Source organism: Leopardus geoffroyi, chromosome E1 (genome assembly GCF_018350155.1).
Source record: "Leopardus geoffroyi isolate Oge1 chromosome E1, O.geoffroyi_Oge1_pat1.0, whole genome shotgun sequence".
NCBI classification, from domain to species: Eukaryota; Metazoa; Chordata; class Mammalia; order Carnivora; family Felidae; genus Leopardus; species Leopardus geoffroyi.
The window spans coordinates 23,823,230-23,842,681 of record NC_059330.1 but is presented as its reverse complement, the minus strand read 5'-3'; the positions used below and the strand labels follow the sequence as shown (position 1 = coordinate 23,842,681).

Genomic DNA, 19,452 nt, shown 5'->3' with positions numbered 1-19,452 from the left:
CGAACCAGATTAGAGGACATGTGCTATAGAAAATACTCAGTGGTCTCCGTAATCAAGACTTTAAACCTAAATACCAATAGAGGCCACTCTGGGAATGTAAATGAGTGAGGCAGAATGGATGGGGGCTGGGTGAGAGAGTTCATGTTTCCTCTAAAAGCAGCAGCCACACAAAGCTTCAGTAAACTTTTGCCAAGTGGAATATAAAACCAGTGTTGTCATTATCGTCCCATTTTTAAGAGAAGACAGAAATCCATATATTTATTTCAATCTCCCAATTTTTAAATATTGGCAATTTTTTAAAAATTAACACTCTGCAAGCCAATAAAAACACATCTGTGGCTGTGACTAGTTGGAAAGCCACCAATTTTACAAGCTCTAGTGTAAGCTTTCTTTACTTTGGTAAAGCAGAATATAGCTGCAAAAGAAAAAGTCATCTTTATAGCAGACAATTTTTCTGGTAGTATTGTTTTAATTTTGAAAAACTTTACTTATAGTTTTGAATAAATGGGAAGAACTATAGAAGACAAAATAGAGAAAAATTAAGAGTTCCCTACTTCTGTATACACATTATTAAAAAGCTGATATTATTAATAAACATCTATTGACTACTCAGCCTATGGATGGATACAGATCGAAGGTCAAGGAAATGGTTATAAACATAGGTGGTTCAAGAAAATATACCATTAAAAAATAGAAAGAACTAAGGCACCTGGGTGGCTCAGACGGTTAAGTGTCTGACTTCAGCTCAGGTCATGATCTCACAGTTTACAAGTCTGAGCCGCATATCAGGCTCTGTGCTGATAGTGTGGAGCCTGGAGCCTGTTTCATATTCTGTGTCTCCATCTCTCTCTGCCCCTCCCCCACTCACGTTCTGTCTCTCTCTCTCTCTCAAAAATAAACATTAAAAAAAAATAGAAAGAACTAGTTCAATTTTGATACTCTAAAATATCTGAAGTGTTACAATTACTTCCTAGAGCCCTACGTTTTAGGAAAGCAGAATTGCTTGTAGTATTTTTTAATGTTTAATTAACAATATAATAAATAAAAATTAATGTTTAATATTTATGTTTAATAGAATATTAATAACTTATGACATAGCAGTCATATGTGTATAAGCTATGTGTATATGTCATAGCACACTAAGGTCTCATATAAACAATGTGGATAGTTCCCTTATATAGTTTTTACATAACAAGCAGTTTGACTTTATTATTAAAAAAAAAAAAAAATTGGCAGGGGCTGTGTGCCTGGGTAACTTAGTCGGTTAAAAGTCAGACTTCAGTTCAGGTCATAATCTCACGGTTCATTGACTCGAGCCCCGTGTCAGGCTCTCTGTGCTAACTGTGGAAGCCTACTTGGGATTCTCTCTCTTTCCCTCTCTCTTTCTGCCCTCCCTTGCTCACACTTTCTCCCTCTCTCAAAAATAAATGAATAAACTTTTTAAAAAAGTAAAATATATATATATATGTTTATTAAAAAAAATTTTTTTTGAGAGAGAATGAGCAGGGGAGGGGCAGAGGGAGAAAGAGAGAATCTTAAACAGGCTTCATGCTCAATTGGCCATGAGATCAAGACCTGAGCCAAAAATCAAGACCCTTAACCGACTGAGCCACCCAGGGACCCTTAACTTTATTATTTTAAATGACTGTAGGACATTTACAGCCATACCTTTATTTTGATGACAAACAGCAGATCCCACCTATGATTTTATATGATACCAAACTCTTGGTCAAGAATCTACCTCCCCCACCAAAACAAGGTTTCTGTGGATAAACATGATTTCTTTAAAGCAATCAATTTTATAAACTTATCAAAAATATTTAAAGTAAGAATACTTGAAAAGACTCAGAACAAACAGAAAAACATCTGCCAAACACTGCATAATTTAACAAAACATGAACACAAGTACAACTGAAGATATATTTCCTCCAAAACAGTATCAGTACTTCTGTAGCAGACAATTTCCATTCCCATGATCACACATTCACTGAAGATTAGAACAAATTTATTTTTTTTAACGCAATCAAATGTTATTATACTCACGAAATTGCTTCCTCTCTGTTTTCTCCCCAGGAGAAGCAGTGACCAAACTGAGAATCAGCAAATTCGTGAAGGCCCCCTGCAGCAGCAACACTGAAATAACCCCAAACATTCTTATTGCTACGGAAATTCAGTTCCTGAACTGTTCCTGAGCTGGGCTTAAAACCCTGTTAGAGAATGAAAAATATGAGAAACCATATTATACTTCCAAGGAAGAGAACATACTGTTCACTCTTCATTCACTGTTTAGACTCTGTGTTAATCATACACAAAAGCAGAAATGATGCACAAAATGAGAAAGGCTTGAGAGCCAACATCCAGTGCTACCCACCCAATACGGACTCCATAATGACTAAAGTTGGATTAAATGGCCAAGGGAGCAGTGATCACTTATTTGTCTGCTCTGATGAGACTTCTATAAATTTCCATCTCCAGAGGAAGTCACAAGATAGAAAAAAAAAAAAAGTATAAACCTTTTAAGTGATGGGTTACCTCATCTGGATTTTCACTAGTGATCCGAGCAGCAATAACATGGCCCCTTGGGCAAGGAACATGAGCAGAATTTTCAAAATCAATGGGAGCATCACCCCAGGGAGATACTCCATACATCATACGAATATCCTTGATTCTATACAGAGGGATCCCCATGGCAATCTGAAAGGAAACATATCACTCATTTTTCACAGTTACTTTCCTTAAAATGTGGAGGCTATAGGATTACCTACAAGATTTTTCATTTTAGTAACCTTCACCTAAAATACTCTATTTCTATTGTAACCTGTATTCTACAATAATCGAATAGGTAACTCTAAGTTGTGTGTGTGTGTCTATTGCATTTCTCCATTAAAGGAGCAGAATTAAAATATATATGGGAAGAGTTCGTGTAAGTGCCTATCCAAGAAGTTCAGACAGCTAAAAAGCCCTAACTGTGTCATAATTACTTCATAATTATTCACACAAACCACTGGAGAAAGTAAATAAATCTTTGGTCCTTAATGGAAACCCAGAAGGAGCTCCCAATGTGGGCAAAGAACATATTAGATACAAATAATATCAGACCTCATCATTAGCTGTTAATTACTGCTTCGCTCACGCTTGTTTCCTGGGATGAGTGGAGAAAACATTATTGACAGCTAGCACTTTAAACATTATAAAAGTAATGTGCTGCCATAGTCTTGCCAGGAGAAACTACAGCCACCACTCTGATGTGGAATTGCTTTAATATAGAACATGAGTAATAAGGAGTAGAGGACAATTACAAGGGTTTTTTCCAATTAAAATAATCAAATAAAGCATATTATTTTTTAAGTTTCTTTCTAAACTATGACAGTTTCTATCACATGTGTCTGGCTAAAAAATATGATAGTATTACTAGATTTGTACCCCATCAGGAAAGCCAACCCACACATCACAACCCATATAGCACGAGATGAACATTAGATGAGACTCAGATAGGAGGTGCTTCTCTTTTTTTTTTTTTTTTTTTAATTTTTTTTTTCAACGTTTATTTATTTTTGGGACAGAGAGAGACAGAGCATGAACGGGGGAGGGGCAGAGAGAGAGGGAGACACAGAATCGGAAACAGGCTCCAGGCTCTGAGCCATCAGCCCAGAGCCCGACGCGGGGCTCGAACTCACAGACCGCGAGATCGTGACCTGGCTAAAGTCGGACGCTTAACCGACTGCGCCACCCAGGCGCCCCGGGAGGTGCTTCTCTTTATCAGACACCAGTTAAACCAGTTTCTCGGGCATCTCTGGCATTCAGAACTTCTCTAGGCAACTCTCTCAGCCAAGATCAGGGTGACTCACCTGGAGTTGCGCTGCAGGGAGGTTGACATCAGCCACCATCTCTGTACAAGGGTGCTCCACCTGTAGCCGAGGGTTCAGTTCCAGAAAGTAGAAGCTTCCATCCTGGCTGTAGAGGTATTCGACAGTCCCTGCACTCACATAACCAACCATTTTGGCAAGTTTCACCGCACACTCAAAGAAGAAATACAAGTCAACATAAGTGTCTCACCTGGACCAGCTGGTGGACTCTACAGCCTCTCCCTGACTCAAATATCCACTGTTTACAAGAGCCACCAAAGGTCTTTAGCCACATAAGAGTAAATTTCACTCTCTCTGATTATTACACAAGGTGCCTAGACATGGGTGCCAAACTCAATCCACAGTCGGGGGAGAACTGTTTTTCACCTGGCATCATAGGCAACCTCACCCTATCAGTATAAGTATATACAAGCAATAAAACATTGTGGCAGACTATTCAGTGTGCCCTGGTTTCTAGTATTCCTGGTAATCTTCCCAGAAACATGGCTGTCCAGCTAAAGACTATACTCTTCAACTTCTCTTTAGCTAGTGACTCAGTTTTGACATATATAATGTCAGCATTAGTGAGTAATATGCGTAAGCACTGAATCGGGTTTTGGAAATGAAACTACTTGTCCCCTATTCCTAGCTTTTCCCTTTCTGTGGACTGGAATGTAATCATGATAGTTCACACCAGTTTCCACCATGCAGATGAGAACACACTAAGAATGGCAGAACAAAACAGAAAGAACCTGAATTGCAAGATGGCCTCAGGAAGTAGAACTGTCCTACTAACCCTGGAGAGCTTACCTCAGATTATGAGAGGAAGGAAAAATAAACTTCTATCTCATCTAAGTCATTGTATTTTTTGGATCTCTTTTTTAAACAGCTTAACCTGTATACTAATCCATACAGAAATTATAAAATTCAGATAAGATGCCACTATTTAGAAAAATTAAAACATGGGGATGCTACCTTAGCAAAAGAGTAGTGGGTAGAAAGGAAACAAATATTGCAGACTAAAAAGGTTGTGGTCTCACTGTTAGGCATAACAAAACACTTGATAAACTGTCTTCTACAATAACTTGGAACACTGACAACACACGAAGTCTAAGAAAAATAGTTAGAAAAAGTCAGAATGTGAAAAAAATCAACTACTTTTATATCCCCAAACCAGATTAGATTCTCACCCTGAAGCAACCCGGTATCAAAGATTCACTATTAGAGGAAAAGTTACTATCTCCAGAAATCTTAGGGTGTGGTTACTCTTACCTGAAGCTGACTGGAAGCACACAGTCCAGAAACTAAATTTTGAAGGTACTGTATTTCTGAACACACCACAAACCTGGCCTTGAAAAGCCTGTGATTGATAACTAGAGTAATATTTGTGGCTCTCCTCTTGCACCAACTCTGCCAAAGAAGGCATAGTCTCCAAAGGCCAATCACAGAGAAACCTCAATGAGGAAGAACTTTGCAGGGAACAAAGGTATTTCAGGGATGATGGATAAGGGATTTACTTCCAGAGAGCAGAACCAGAGGCAGCCAGGGGGCTAACTGAGGTATTACTCTAATACAAGGCAGGAAATCATCATAATTCCTGTCTAGAAGGATTTGATAACTGCTATGGACCAATGATTATGTATATTTTTTACCTTTTTTCCAAGTGGGACTTATCCTATTCATATTCCACCACTGTATATTGGGTATATGCTACAGGGAAGAATAATAAGGGGTACACAACTTGAATTTTAGATCATTAGCCCATGAAAAACCACATGAACATTTAATGGTGAGAACTGTACATTTCTTAGAGATCCTGGACTCTGGGCTGAATGTAGTAATTGGATGGGACTTTGGGCTGATTTTGTTGGGGAAAGACTAAATATGTTCTAAGAGTGAGAAAAAGGGTATGAAAGGATAACGGGTAGCCAGAGGAGCAGACTGAGGCAGATTATTAAATGCTCTCCAGTGAATTTTCGTTGTGTCATTTAGTAACAGAATCTCCTGAATTTCAGCCGAGTATATGGCCACCCAGTTAGTGACCACAATTCCTCACACCCCCTACAGGTAGGTGTGATTGTGTAACTGAATTTTGTCCAATGGGATATGAGCAGAATATGGGTAACTCCTGAATCACATTTTTACGTGCCTGCCCTCTAAGTCCTTTCTCTCCCCCTCCCACAAGCTATAATATGAACATAATCTTATGAAGAAGCTTTAATCATGAAGATAATGACACCCTAGAGCAAGTGTTGGCAAACATTTTCATTAAAGGACCAAACAATAATTATTTTCAGCTTTGTGGGCTATAACATAAATAAATTAATGTGGCTGCGATCCAATAAATTTTTATTTACAAAAAAAGTTAACAGGTTATGGGACGCCTGGATGGCTCAACTGTTTAAGTGTCTGACTCCTGATTTCGGCTCAGGTCATGATCTTGCAGTTCATGGGACCGAGCCCCATGTCCGGCTCCATGCTGACAGTGAGGAGCCTGCTTGGGATTCTCTCTGCCCCTCCCCCATTTGTTCTCTCTCTCCTTCCACCCCTGCCTCCTCTCAAAATAAATATGCATTAAAAAAAAGCTGGCAGGTTGGATTTGGCTTGCTCACCAAGGGAGTTTGCTCACCCCTTTCCTAGTGAACAACACAGCAGTAAGAATGGATCCCTGGTACCAACTCATCTCTCAATGATGGTAGAGAGAGAAAGACAATTTACACCTTGTTTAAGTCACTGTATTTGAGTGTACCTGAGTGGCTCAGTCGGTTAAGCATCAGACTCTTGACTTCGGCTTGAGTCATGATCTCACAGTCATGAGACTGAGCCCCCTGCTTAGGATTCTCTCTCTCCCTCTGCCCCTACCTTCCCCCTACCTCTTTCTCTCTCAAAAACAAAGCAAAAAAAGGCCACTGTATTTTGGAGGCCTCCTTATCATAGCAGTTAAAGAATAATTCTTAATTAATGCATACACATGTAGGAATTAAACTTCCAAAACAGATGACCATATATTTAGCTTGTTTGGAATTCAGGAAAAAGAGATGGAAAATATATTTCCAATAAGATGAAGACTCAGTCACTATTCCAGAAAAGACCATGTTCAGACCCCTAAACTACAACTGTTTCCAAGAAACCTTGCAAGACTGTTGAGAATTCTTTTCTACACAAAAATATAGAATATATAAACTTTAAGATGCTCAGAAGACCTTTTAAGAGATAATGGATCTGAATAAAGACATCTGAAGACTCAAAGATAATCAACTAGAAAATGGAACTACCTGCTTATCATGAGCTTGCTTAAAAAAAAAAAAAAATTCACTGTCCCCAATCATTTCTCTTTTTTACCCACACTCGAAACAGTACACTCATTTTTATCAAAAGTGTTAACTAATTTAGAGCCGGAAATGTTTAGAGGGAGAAGAATAGGATTATTTTTCCTCTAGGGCAAGGATATAATCTTAGCAATTATCTAGAACCACTTGAAATTCCACTATCCTCAGGTGTATGAATTGAATGGGTAGGAGTCCTATGAACTGAATGAGTAGTAGTTCTGTGTAAGAAAACAAAAATTACAGCTTTTCATATACACACCTGTTCCATATGTTCGAATACTGCTGGAGTAGCAATAGCAGCTGGTGCTTCTTCAATAATCTTCTGATGCCTGCGCTGCACAGAGCAGTCACGACCAAACAGAGAGATAGCATTGCCGTACTGATCTGCTAAAATCTGTACCTCCAGATGACGGGATTGTTTGGCTAGTCTCATCACAAATATAGGAGATCCAGGGACTTCAGCTTGAACCTATATTAGAAGAGGAAATAAAACAAATTCTTAAGTGGTAAGCACTTCAATTTCAACAGGCAGATGCCTAGAAGTGTCAGGGACCATGTTAATTAGCAGGAATACAAAAAAAGAATAAAATATATTTCATGCCCTCACCTATTTTTAAGATGCTGAATTCTTAGTTATATAACCAATATTAATAGATGACTATGAAACATATGAACATCCAATGTGTTACAAAAGTGAAAAACAAAATAGTCTGAAAAGACACACACACAAATCCCACAAAAGGGTAAAATACTGCCATCAACTCCAGACAGCCAAATGTACAACTGGCTCCAGACTAGATGCTTTCTTGGCTCACATCACGTCACAGAGGGTGTTGTAGTTGAAGGATTTTGATCTTCAGTTTTGAAGCATAATGCCACTAGATACAAAATTCTACACTGGCGGTTACCTTCTTTCAGCACTTTAAAGACAATCCAATGTTTTCTGGCTTCCACTGTTTCTACTGAGATGTCCACTATCAATCATTCCTCCTCTGAAAGCAATCTTTTTCCGGCTGCTTTAATATTTTCTCTTTTTCTCTCTCTCTTTTTTTTAGGGGATTGAGGTAGCAGATTTACTCTGATAATCTTAGATGTGGTTTTCTCTGTATTTGTGCTGTGGGACTCATAGTACTTTTTTAATCTGTGCTTAGTAACTTTTATATAACTTCAGGATACTTCTTAACCATTATCTCTTCAAATATCGTTTCTGCTCCATGATTTCTTCAAATATTGCTTCTGTTCCATTCTCTCTCATATCTGAGATTCCAAGTGCATGATATTAGATCATCTCACTGTATCCCATATGTCTTTTATGCTGTTTTGCTATGTAGCAAGTCACCCCAAAACTCAGTAGGTTACTTAGGACAGCAACTGTTTCATTTGCTCACGATACTGTCCTCGTCTGGGCAGTTGTTCTTCTGCTCTTGCCTGGGGTCATTTGTGCACATCATCACCTGGTAGTTCAAGTGGGGCTGAATGGTCTCACTCAAATGTCGGGTGACTTGTGGTGACTGTTGGCAGGTAGGTCAAGGGAGCCTTGACTGGAACAGCATGTGGCCTCTCATTCTCCAATGTGCTAGGTCAGGCTTCTCCAATGCAGTGTTCCAAGACGGTGAGGGCAGAAGCTCCAAGGCTTCACAAGCCCTAGGCTCTAGAACTTACACAACACCACTTTTGCCACATTCTAATGGTTTAAGCAAGCCACAGGGCCAGCTAAGACTCAAGGGGTGGAAAAAGAGATGCCACCTCTTGATGAGAGGAAAGGCAATCACATTGCAAAAGGATACATACAAGGATGGGAGGAGTTATTGCGGCCATGTCTGCAAACAATCTACTATGGTCCGCCCTCTGGCCACAATAATTCATAGACCTCCCACATGCAAAATAGACTCACCCCCTCCCAAGACCCCCAAAGTCATCCAATCATGGCATCAGGCTTGACGTCCATTTTCTCATGAATCATGTCCAGATGCGAATAAGACTCCTTGGGTGCAGCTCCTCAGGTGCAGTTTCTCTTGATCCAACGATCTGGGAACTAAAAAGACAAGTTATCTGCCCCAACACCCCCACTATTTAATGATGAGATGGGGAAAGGATAACCATAAAGGATAATCCTGTTCAAAGAAGAGAGGATGGGAAGTACACAGTGGTCACTGTTCCATAGCAACTCTGAAGTCCAGATGGGTACATGTCAGGTTCCCTTACTCTAGGGGCAGGGAAATTTTTCAGGGTCTTGTTCTGCTCCCTGGCAGTGATTTTCCTAATCCACGGTGCATGGCTCTCCTTTGTTCTTACCTATGCTCTCTGGGCTCCTGGCTCTGCTCTCTGACAAATCTCTTTTTATTAGATGTTTACAGCTGAATAGCTTTCTCACTCTGCTTCCTGTTTATAGGAAATTGAAGACCCACAAGGCTCTTTGAAGTTTGAACTACCTCTGTCCCTTTTAGGCCCTTTGGTGTAATTATCAGTACAAGTCCATTGAAAACTTTGTGGGCTTCCTATGAATCACACTGGGGGATTTACTCCTTGCCCCAAAAGATACATCCATAACTTTTCTGCACAGATATCTCTATACTTTGGGCATATCAGGCTGCTGTGGGATAACACCTTTAAGATTCTTTGAAACTCTTTCCTTTTAGCTGAGAGGATCTACCAGGTAGTGTCTTAAATATATCTAAGCCTTAAAGGATCTCACAGCTATTCATGACTTGGCCTTTACCCTGAGGTCACTTTTTACTTTGAGGATATTTTTACCAGGTGGAGAGACTGGGAATGAAAAAAAGTTCTGTTTTCAAACTCAACAAGTTTGAAACACCTTCTTTAGCTCATCTCTCTTATTATTCCTTAGCATAAGTAACCAGAAGGATTCGAGATACTTTCAACATTCTGTCTAGAGATTTCCTTAACTAGGTCCATGAGTTCATTAAATAACATTCTCTATTTTCCAAGTTACCTCAGACAATTTGTTCCATCATTACAGAACATATGCTACCCTTTTTTCCAGACCCTACTAATAATTCCCTCACTGCCTATCCACCATTCCTCCAGTCTTCATTGACAATCTCCACCATTTCCCCAGCCTCCATGTATGAGCCAGTCTTAAAGCCAATGCGACATATTTTACTTTTTGTTATGGCAGCATCACACCTTTGGGTATCAATTTCTGTGGCAGTTACCCATTGATGCTTAACAAACCACCAAAAATTTAGTAACAGGACACCGAGCATTTGATTTGTTTACAGCAATTGACTGGGGCTCAGTTGGGTATTTCTGTTGATCCTGGCCAGAAGCTACTAATCATGCAGCTGTAGTCATCTGACAATTTAACTGGGGCTGGATGGCCTAACAGGGTCTCACATTCATGACTCAAATGTGGTGCTGACTATCAGCATGTAGGTCTAGGAAGTCTCAGCTGGGACAACTCCTCTCTACTTCATGTGGCCTCTTTTTCTCCAAAAGGCTAGACCAGGCTCTTCACTTGTCAGTCTGAGGCTCAATTCAAGAGGGCAATGGCAGAAACTACAAAACCAGTTGAGGTTTAGGCTTCAGAACTTATACAGCATTTCTGCTACATTCTCTTGGTTAAAATAAGTCACAAGGCCAGCAAAAATTCAGAGAGTGGGAAAAAGACTCTCTTTCTTGATGAGAGGAGAGGCAAAAATCATATTATACCAGGGTGTGTATAGAGAAATAGGAGAAGTTATCATGGTCATCTTTGCAAATGATCTCTCACATGCTCTTTTCTGTATTTTTCATCCTTTTGTCTCTTCATGCTTTAGTCTGGATTTTCTTCTGAGCTATCTTCCAGTCACTAATTCTCTCTTCAATTGCATCTAATATGCTATTAAACTCCTCTACTGACTTCTTAATTATAGTTATTGTCTTTTCAGCTCTAAAATTTGTTCCTTCTTTATAGTTTCCACTTTTCTGACAAAATTCTCAATCTTGTCTTTAATTTCCTTGAAAACATTAAGTATAATTACTGTAACATCCCTGTCTGATAGATCCATTATCTAAACTCTCTATGGGATCTTTTATACTGACTTTCATTTTTCTTGATTTTCAGTCATGTAATTTGATATGCCTGCTTACCTTTAAATGGCTATTTGATACCACATTTGAAAAATAAATAGAAATAATTTGAGATCCTGGATATTATTATATTTGCTTCTTTCTGGTGGTTAGTTACACCAGCAATCCTAGAACTCCTTGCTTGAATCAAAGGTTGAGTATTTTGAAGCTGAGATTTAATGCCTGTGTGGGTTGGTCTATTTCCAGTTTATTTTTACTCCTAAGGTATAGTTCCTTCAAGATCCCAACCTAAAACAGGAAAGTTTCCCAGGGCACCCTCCTTAGAAAACCCTGAAGTCTAAGTTTTGTCCTTTTAGTCTTTTAAGACTGTTGAAAACTGCAATCAGCTTTTCAACTGCTTCTTCTCAAACCAAAAGATATCGCCAGGGGAAAAGTGGCCTTAAATGCCACCTCCCTGGGTTTCCTTCTTCTCCTATACCTTAGCCCCATAATTCTTTACTAACTTGAAAGGTTTCTAATGCCTTGAAATAGATTTGTAAAACAATTTTGTCCAGCGTTTCTAGTTTGTTCTCAATGGGAGGATTTGTTTGTTATTTGGTTAATCATTATTGGAACTTAAGGACATTCGCATAAAACTTCCTGATCTTAGTGTTCTAGATTCTTGAACTATTTGATTCCATGGTAATAAGCAGTTTCAAAATACCTAAAGGAGTTATACTTTTAAAACTTAACATGCTTTTTCTTTTGCCTCTAAGAGTGAAAGTCGTTTCCTTTAGATCCTGTGAGGCATTGATCTTCCTATAAAGTCAGGTAAACTACAAAAGGAATGTAGGGTAAAAAGGAAAAAGAAGGGTAATACTCAAAACCTGACATTCAAAACAGGATAATGCAGTAAAACAATGGATTTATCACTTTTATCAGTTTGCTGTTTAATGTTGTTTGTTTTTTAAAGAGGGCAAATAGAAGGTGGCCAGAGACACTAGTAAAAGACAGTAGAAAGTGAAAAATGCTGGGAAAAATAAGAACAGTGGGAAGCTAGTAAAGTGAAAGCCCAGAAGGTGTCCAATTTTCCTTTTTCTGACTCATCTTTTTCTGGTAGGAGAAAAAGAAAGTGAGTCAAGTATGTGAGGGTAGTCCTCGGGCAGGAAAGAAGAGACTTCTGTCTCCCAATTATCTAAGATTCTGAAAAGAGATCATTTATTTGGCCTCCACAACTAACCTGTAGTATGACCACACCAACATGGCTGCAAATCAGAGGGTTAGGCAGAGATCTGAAGCTCAGCTTTCCTAGAAAATCCCCAATGATAGAATGTAGACCTGCCATAGGGTTCCTGTGCCAAGGTGCAGTGGCCATGCAGCACAGACGAGGGTGCAGGCTGCTGAGCTGGCCAGGTAGATGGGACATACAGCATAAACTCTGGAACCTGCAGCCACTTTGAACTGAAGTGAAGTAAAGCCAACCAGAGAGTCTGAGCCCAGCCATGCAAGAGCATCCAAATCAGGAGCTAACCACATAATTTATCTACAATGCCAGCAAAAGAAAAACACAAAATTGTCGAAAGGCATTGTGACTCTTTCTTATCACTATGAGGTCTTGTGAGCCACAGGGATCATATAGGTGTTCCCATATAGGAAGACTTTTATATTATGGAGAATAACTACTGTTTGAATCACCTTATTGAATAAAACGTTACACTGAATTGGACATTGCTAATAAGCAGGTAGGAGCTAGGAGAAAGACTAGAATACTTACAGACAAAATAAAAAATTACATATTTTCTGGACATCCATATTATATTATGATTACTATCTTTTATTTTCTGGAGGTATAAGTGACATACAACATTAGTTTTTGGTGTGCAACATAACAGATTGTAGATATAGTGTGAGTTAAATCACGTATCTCTGATATACATGTAAATTCAAGCAAACAAAAACAGCTTGTATTCTACCTGTCTGAAGAGGTTAGGGAAGTCATCTGCATTGTTAACTTTTCTGATTCCTTTCCCTCCTCCTCCTTCTGAGGCCTTGATCATTACTGGATATCCAACTTCCTCTGCTGCCTTCAAGAAGAAAGAGAAAAATGGAAATTAGAGTAGTAATAACAGGGAAGGAGAAAACTGTCAGTTTCTCCCTTTAAGAATGCTGCCATTGGTAGGTCCAAAAGTAGTAAAATAGAAAGGTCCTGAAGACATACTATTAGGTGGGGGGGGGGGGGGGGGGGGGGCAGTAAAACAATATTCGTAGCATTAGGCTGAACCAAAAGGAATGGCCTTTTTTGTATGTAAAAAAATGGTCGAATATTTGCAATTTCATATGGTTCAATGTAAGACAATCCTGTGTAGGCCAAAAACAAAATAAAACTGTATGTTTATATATAATTATGTATGCTTTCATACACCCGCATATGTGGGTGCAAAAAAAAAAAAAAAGCTAGAATATACACCAGTGGTGATAAAAGGAAGATAAATAGATACACCTCTACTTTTTACTGTATTTATTTCTATATTATTGGAATTTCTTATAGTATGCAGGTCTTCATGTTTTACCTCTAATTTTTATTTTTAAAAAAGGTATAGGTAGTCAATGGTCTCAGTACAGTTTCTGACAACATAAAATATTCAACAAATCAGAACTCTCACATATCCAGAAATTATTTTCTCACTTAACTTTTTGTAAAAGATAAAAATAACAAGACACTGAAATATTTTTTTTAAGTTTTATTTATTTATCTGAGAGAGACAGACAGAGAAAAAGAATGCGTGCAAGCAGGGGAGGGGTAGAGAGAGAGGAGAAAGAGAGAATCCCAAGCAGGCTCCACACTGCCACCGCAGAGCCCAATGTGGAGCTCAAACCCATGAACAGCAAGATCATGACCCAAGCGTTAAGTTGGACACTTAACTGACTGAGCAACCCAGGTGCCCAAATATTAATAAAACTAGTTAGAAAATTAATTTTCAAAACATACTCTAAATGTGGTTTTCACATTTACAACATTTGATAATGATCAGGTAGCAATTCTAAACTTTCTGAAAATTAATTATATATCCATTAAGTAGGGAGCTGGTTAAATCAAGATATGCCCATCTATTAGAATACAGTGAAATTGGGGCGCCTGGGTGGCTCAGTCGATTGAGTGTCCAACTTCGGCTCAGGTAATGACCTCGCGGTTCGTGAGTTCGAGCCCCACGTCAGGCTCTGTGCTGACAGCATAGAGCGTGGAGCCTGCTTCCGATTCTGTGTCTCCCTCTCTCTCTGCCCCTCCCCCACTCTCTCTCTTTCAAATATAAATAAACATTAAAAATTAAAAAATTAAAAGAAAAAGAATACAGTGCAATTATTAAAAAGGATGAGGTGGCTTTTATATATAGTGATATGAAAAATGTCCAGACAGTATTGTTATGGCAAAAAGTAAAGGGGGTAGGTAGAAGTTAAGCAAAATTTAAAATAACTAAGTCATTCCTTTGTCAAAACATTCCAGTGATTTATGGTTTACATTATAATAAGATCTAAAATTGTATCAACAGGGGCACCTGGGTGTCTTAGTCAGTTAAGCGTCTGACTTCAGCTCAGGTCATGATCTTGTGGTTTGTGGGTTTGAGCCCCACTTTAGGCTCTGTGCTGATAGCTTAGAGCCTGGAGCCTGCTTTGGATTCTGTGTCTCCCTCTCTCTCTGCCCCTCCTCCACTCACACTATCTCTCTGTCTCTCAAAAATAAGTAAACATTAACAAAAAAAAATTTTTTAAAAAACAAACAGCATGATGAAATAGTGTTGGCAAAGAAAGAGCTATCACTGGGTGATGGGGATCAAAGAAACAGCCACGGATGTGGAAAACACTTAAAAAAAAAAAATAGGGTAGTCCACATGATATCAGTAAGAAGGCAGGCCTTTTAAGAAAATATGAAAACTCTAGGCACAGGTCATCTATTTAGAATATTTGCAAAGAATTAAAAGAAAAATTTTTAATATTTATTAAAAAAATTTTTTTAATGTTTATTTATTTTGGAGAGAGAGAGAGAGACAGAGTACAAGTGGGGGAGGGGCAGAGAGAGAGGGAGACAAAGAATCTGAAGCAGGCTCCAGGCTCTGAGCTGTCAGCACAGAGCCTGACGTGGGGCTCAAACTCACCGACTGCAAGATCATGACCTGAGCCAAAGTTGGACCTTTAACCGAGCCATGCAGGTGCCCCAAATCTTCATTTATTTTTGAAAGAGAGAGACAGAATGTGAGCAGGGAAGGAGCAGAGAGAGAGGGAGACACAGAATCCGAAGCAGGCTCCAGTCCCTGAGCTGTCAGCACAGAGCCTGACGCGGGGCTCAAACTCAGGAACCGTTTGATCATGACCTGAGCTGAAGTCGGACACTCAACAGACTGAGCCGCCCAGGCACCCTACAAAGAATTTTAACCTCAGGAGGAAAATGCTTATATAATATAAAGTAGGAAAAGAAAAAAGGATTACTAAACTATATATAGAGAGTGACCTTAATTTTATACTTATCATAATAATTATAAATATGGGAATCTATTAATAAAGATGATCACTATAGGATAATAGCATATACTACGAATCAAAAACAGGTCAAAAGAAAATATATGAATGTGTTATGAATATGTATCTATCTCTGGATGGTGGGTTTATCATCATCTCTTTTCTGGCCTTCCAAATTTTCTACCAGAAATTTTTATGTTTAAAAATAAGACAAGGAATTTAAAAAAAAAAAAAAAAAAAAAAAAAAAAATTAAAAAAAAAAAAATAAGACAAGGAGGGGCACCTATGTGGCTCAGTTGGTTAAGTGTCCAACTCTTGATTTCAGCTTAGGTTCATGGGTTCAAACCCCGTGTTGCTGTCAGCACAGAGCCTGCTTGGGATTCTCTCTCTCTCTCTCTCTCTCTCTCCCTCTCCTCTGCCCCACTCATGCTCTCTCTCAAAATAAATAAATAAACTTAAAAAATAAATAAAACAAAATTATGACAAGGAAAAAAAGGAATTTCAATTGACAAGCAAAATAGCTAGTTCTTTACAAAGGGCTTCTACTTTTGCAAATTATAGCAAATGGAGTATGAGGTTGGCAATTCAATTAGAAATATTAATTAAGGAGATTAAAAGACACAATGTGAAATGCAAACAAAAGAGGAAAATTAGTTGAGCATTCAGCATTTTTCTTGAATTTATAACATATAATTCAAACACAAGTATTGTGTTTTTCTAAAACAGCCTCTTTCATCATCTACTTGGAAGCATAACTGACACTTCCAACTATTTAAAAAGTGAAAGGGGAAAAAACTGAAGAGAACTTATAAAAGAAAGAAAAGGCAATGTTGGAGAAAGGATCTCTTTTTGTTTGGGTTCATGTTTCCAAGAGGATGGACTGTAATTAGACATTTTCAGCCTCTCTTGGCTCCCACCCCCCTCCCCCAAGGGAAAAAGAACAAATTATGTGATTGGTCAGTTTGGAAGGAGGAACTGAGCATGCACAGCTCAGCCTCTTCCCCTTTGGGATCAGCCCACTGCACAGAGCATATGCTCTTTGTCAGCTCTCAGTGATACAAGAAGCTGAATGGTAAAAGCTCTATCTCTGGAGAGGAACATCTGTGGTTATTCAGCACCACCAGTACCCAGTGAGTAAGCATATTTAACTCTGACGTTCAGTTTACAAATCTGATTGTTGCTAAACACGTAAGCCATTTCACCAACATCTCTATTCATAATAAAGCTGACATTTCTCTATCTGCCTGGCTTCTTGGTTCTGAATTCAAGCAGGGCAAATGTGTGTTGTTTGTTGCCCCCCACCCCACAAACACAAACATACACATATTAACAGGTAGTACAGTAGAGAATCAGTATTTTCTAAAAGCTCTGATTTAGCCACCTAAGAAATGTTCTGTCCAGGTGAGGGCTTACTTCACAACAAATTTATTTTTGTTAAAATTTAGGTCACTTCCTTACTCTATATATCTCCTGGTCTTACAATCCCAATGCCATCATGGGTGCATATCATGAACCAGACTTCAAATTAACGTTTGTGACTACAATCAGTCAGTTCAAAGACATCACTCTGTAGTTAGTAACCTACCTTCAGCCCATCATCCACATCCTTCACATAACCTTTTTGATATAATTCCTGGGGAACATTTAAGATACGTTTTGAAAAATCATTTTCCTGCCAGTCCACACGAAGACCTGTAATAGATAACGGTAACTTAAAAGCTGCTTTAAAAGCTTCTGTTTTGTCAATTTTCTGCTATTCCTTCTTTAAAATGACCTCATATTTATCCAAAATTAAGGATATGTGAGAAAAAAGGATGCCATAAAACCCTCAATTCTCAGGGTTAGCAGTATTTAGCTCTAGAAGACCTGACAATTTGGGTTCTTACCCTGGAGGAAGCCAGGAGAGCTAATAGGGAGCAAACTTATAAAAATGCAAAAATATACAAGACTGAAAAAAAAAGCATGTCAGACTTCTCACAGCAACTCAGCAGGCAAAATACCTTCAATTTGTGTGTTCAGGCCTGCTCCGGGGCCAGAGGTCTGGGAAATAATTCAATCTTTATGAGCCCTTGGAAATGGAAATGGCGGTTTTATTGGCCTCAGCAGAGTCATGATTCCATGCTCCCTGAATGTCCCTGTACTCAGCCACAAGGGGTATGCTATAGCCTCTCCATTCAAACGAGAACAAATTCAACCTTTTATTTTAAACTGTTTGACCCAGCAGGTCTAGAGAGGATATTGCAATCCCCCTGGAGAGCCAGAGTAACAAGAGTTCAAATCTGTTGGGCCTCAAGGCAATGGTCGTTCCCATTTGAAAGACATTTTAGTTTGTTGTTCCCTGTGGTTGAGTACTAAGCAAATTTATATTGTTATTAGTTATAATGATTCACATGGCACTCTTAAAGGGATTTGTCTAGTATAAATCATTTTAAGAAAAATTTTATTCTTCTGTATGCCCAAAAGAAAGGTTGACTACTGCCCTCATTTTCTGCATCAAGGGCAAATGAGAGTTTGAGTTAACAGCCAAAGTAAATAAATCATCAATAGATGGTAGGTTGACATGAAGAAAATGATAGTAGGCAAACATTTGAGTAAGTGGGTTTTTCTTAGTGAACCAGGTCTCCTGCCAGGCAGGTTCAAAGACCTAATTCTGCCTAAGTCCATCTCTGATGAAGATTCTAGCCTGCCCAGAGTAAATCCAAATCTACAGAACCATATGAGTTTTCCCAGAGTTTCCTCAAATTCAAATTAAATCTCAAGATCATTTAAATCACAGTTTAGCACATGTGTAACTGGTACAAAATTTATATTCCTAAGACATGATAAAATCACAGGTGTATAAATTAGCCTAGGAGATATAAAATACCATAAATCAACCTGGATTCTATTTCTTATCCTGAAGAATCCAAATAACATTTTAAATAACCTTAAGACCCAAGCCACAGTCCCAAATATCCTACTGAACTTTTCTGCACTTCCAAACACAAACAAGAAATACTTTCTTACCACTCCCACTCCAGGGAAGAGTTGGGATACCAGCAGTTTGAGCCACTATGGAAGATGCAATCTTATCCCCCAAAGCCCACATGGCCTGGCTTGGAGGACCTAAAAATAAGAAAAGAACCCTGATTGTATGTAACATTTTGGCCTCATTTCCATCACATAGGTTTCATCTTTTATAGAATTATTTTTGTATATGTCTGGTCTCCCCTACATCATATATCATGGAGATCATGAACTTGATTATGGGGATTACTGTGTTATGACTCATCTCTGTACTCTTTATAGAACTTAATGTAATAAGCTTTTAGCATACAGTGAGAGTTCAGCATGTATGCTGAATTAAATTCCTGACAAATCTAACTCTGATTTTATCATTGTTCATGATCCAATTTGACAAGGTTATCAAAGTCCTTTTTTTTTTTTTTTTTTTTTTAAGCAATCTTAAAATAAAGGACTTATAAAGTTTCGGGTTCAAGTCTGAGATATGCCCTCCTTGGTCTTAGGAGAATCCAAAAGGAAAATTTATCATTAGTAAACATTTATCTCTTTAGAAGATTTCTCTCTGCTAAAGGAAACCAGAAAAGTCAGAAGAAAGAGCTCTCACTTATAGGAATATAACTTATATGCTTAAATGTGAAGGTGCTGATTCATATTTAAGGGCACAGTCCTAGGGCATCCTAATATTCAATGATCTCTGCTACACAAAAAGAGGTCCTTTCTCTACATATTTTCTTAAGGTTAATGCCAAGTTT

The 19,452-nt window shown here is 38.5% G+C and overlaps 1 protein-coding gene across 22 annotated transcripts in view; it reads right to left on the bottom strand.

Annotated features, from left to right (window-relative positions):
• ACACA (acetyl-CoA carboxylase alpha) overlaps window positions 1-19,452 on the bottom strand; it is a 278,038-nt gene that overhangs the window by 163,192 nt on the left and 95,394 nt on the right. For 21 of the 22 annotated variants that reach the window (XM_045490597.1, XM_045490601.1, XM_045490599.1 and 18 more), the window contains 7 exons: window positions 18,704-18,802; window positions 17,283-17,389; window positions 13,159-13,269; window positions 7,434-7,643; window positions 3,849-4,019; window positions 2,533-2,694; window positions 2,044-2,207 (listed from right to left, as the gene is read on the bottom strand). In XM_045490597.1, coding sequence (XP_045346553.1) covers window positions 2,044-2,207; window positions 2,533-2,694; window positions 3,849-4,019; window positions 7,434-7,643; window positions 13,159-13,269; window positions 17,283-17,389; window positions 18,704-18,802 — 1,024 coding nt within the window. Of the gene's footprint in view, window positions 1-2,043; window positions 2,208-2,532; window positions 2,695-3,848; window positions 4,020-7,433; window positions 7,644-9,068; window positions 9,170-13,158; window positions 13,270-17,282; window positions 17,390-18,703; window positions 18,803-19,452 lie in introns of those variants that run through there. The other variant, XM_045490617.1, reaches the window with a different exon arrangement.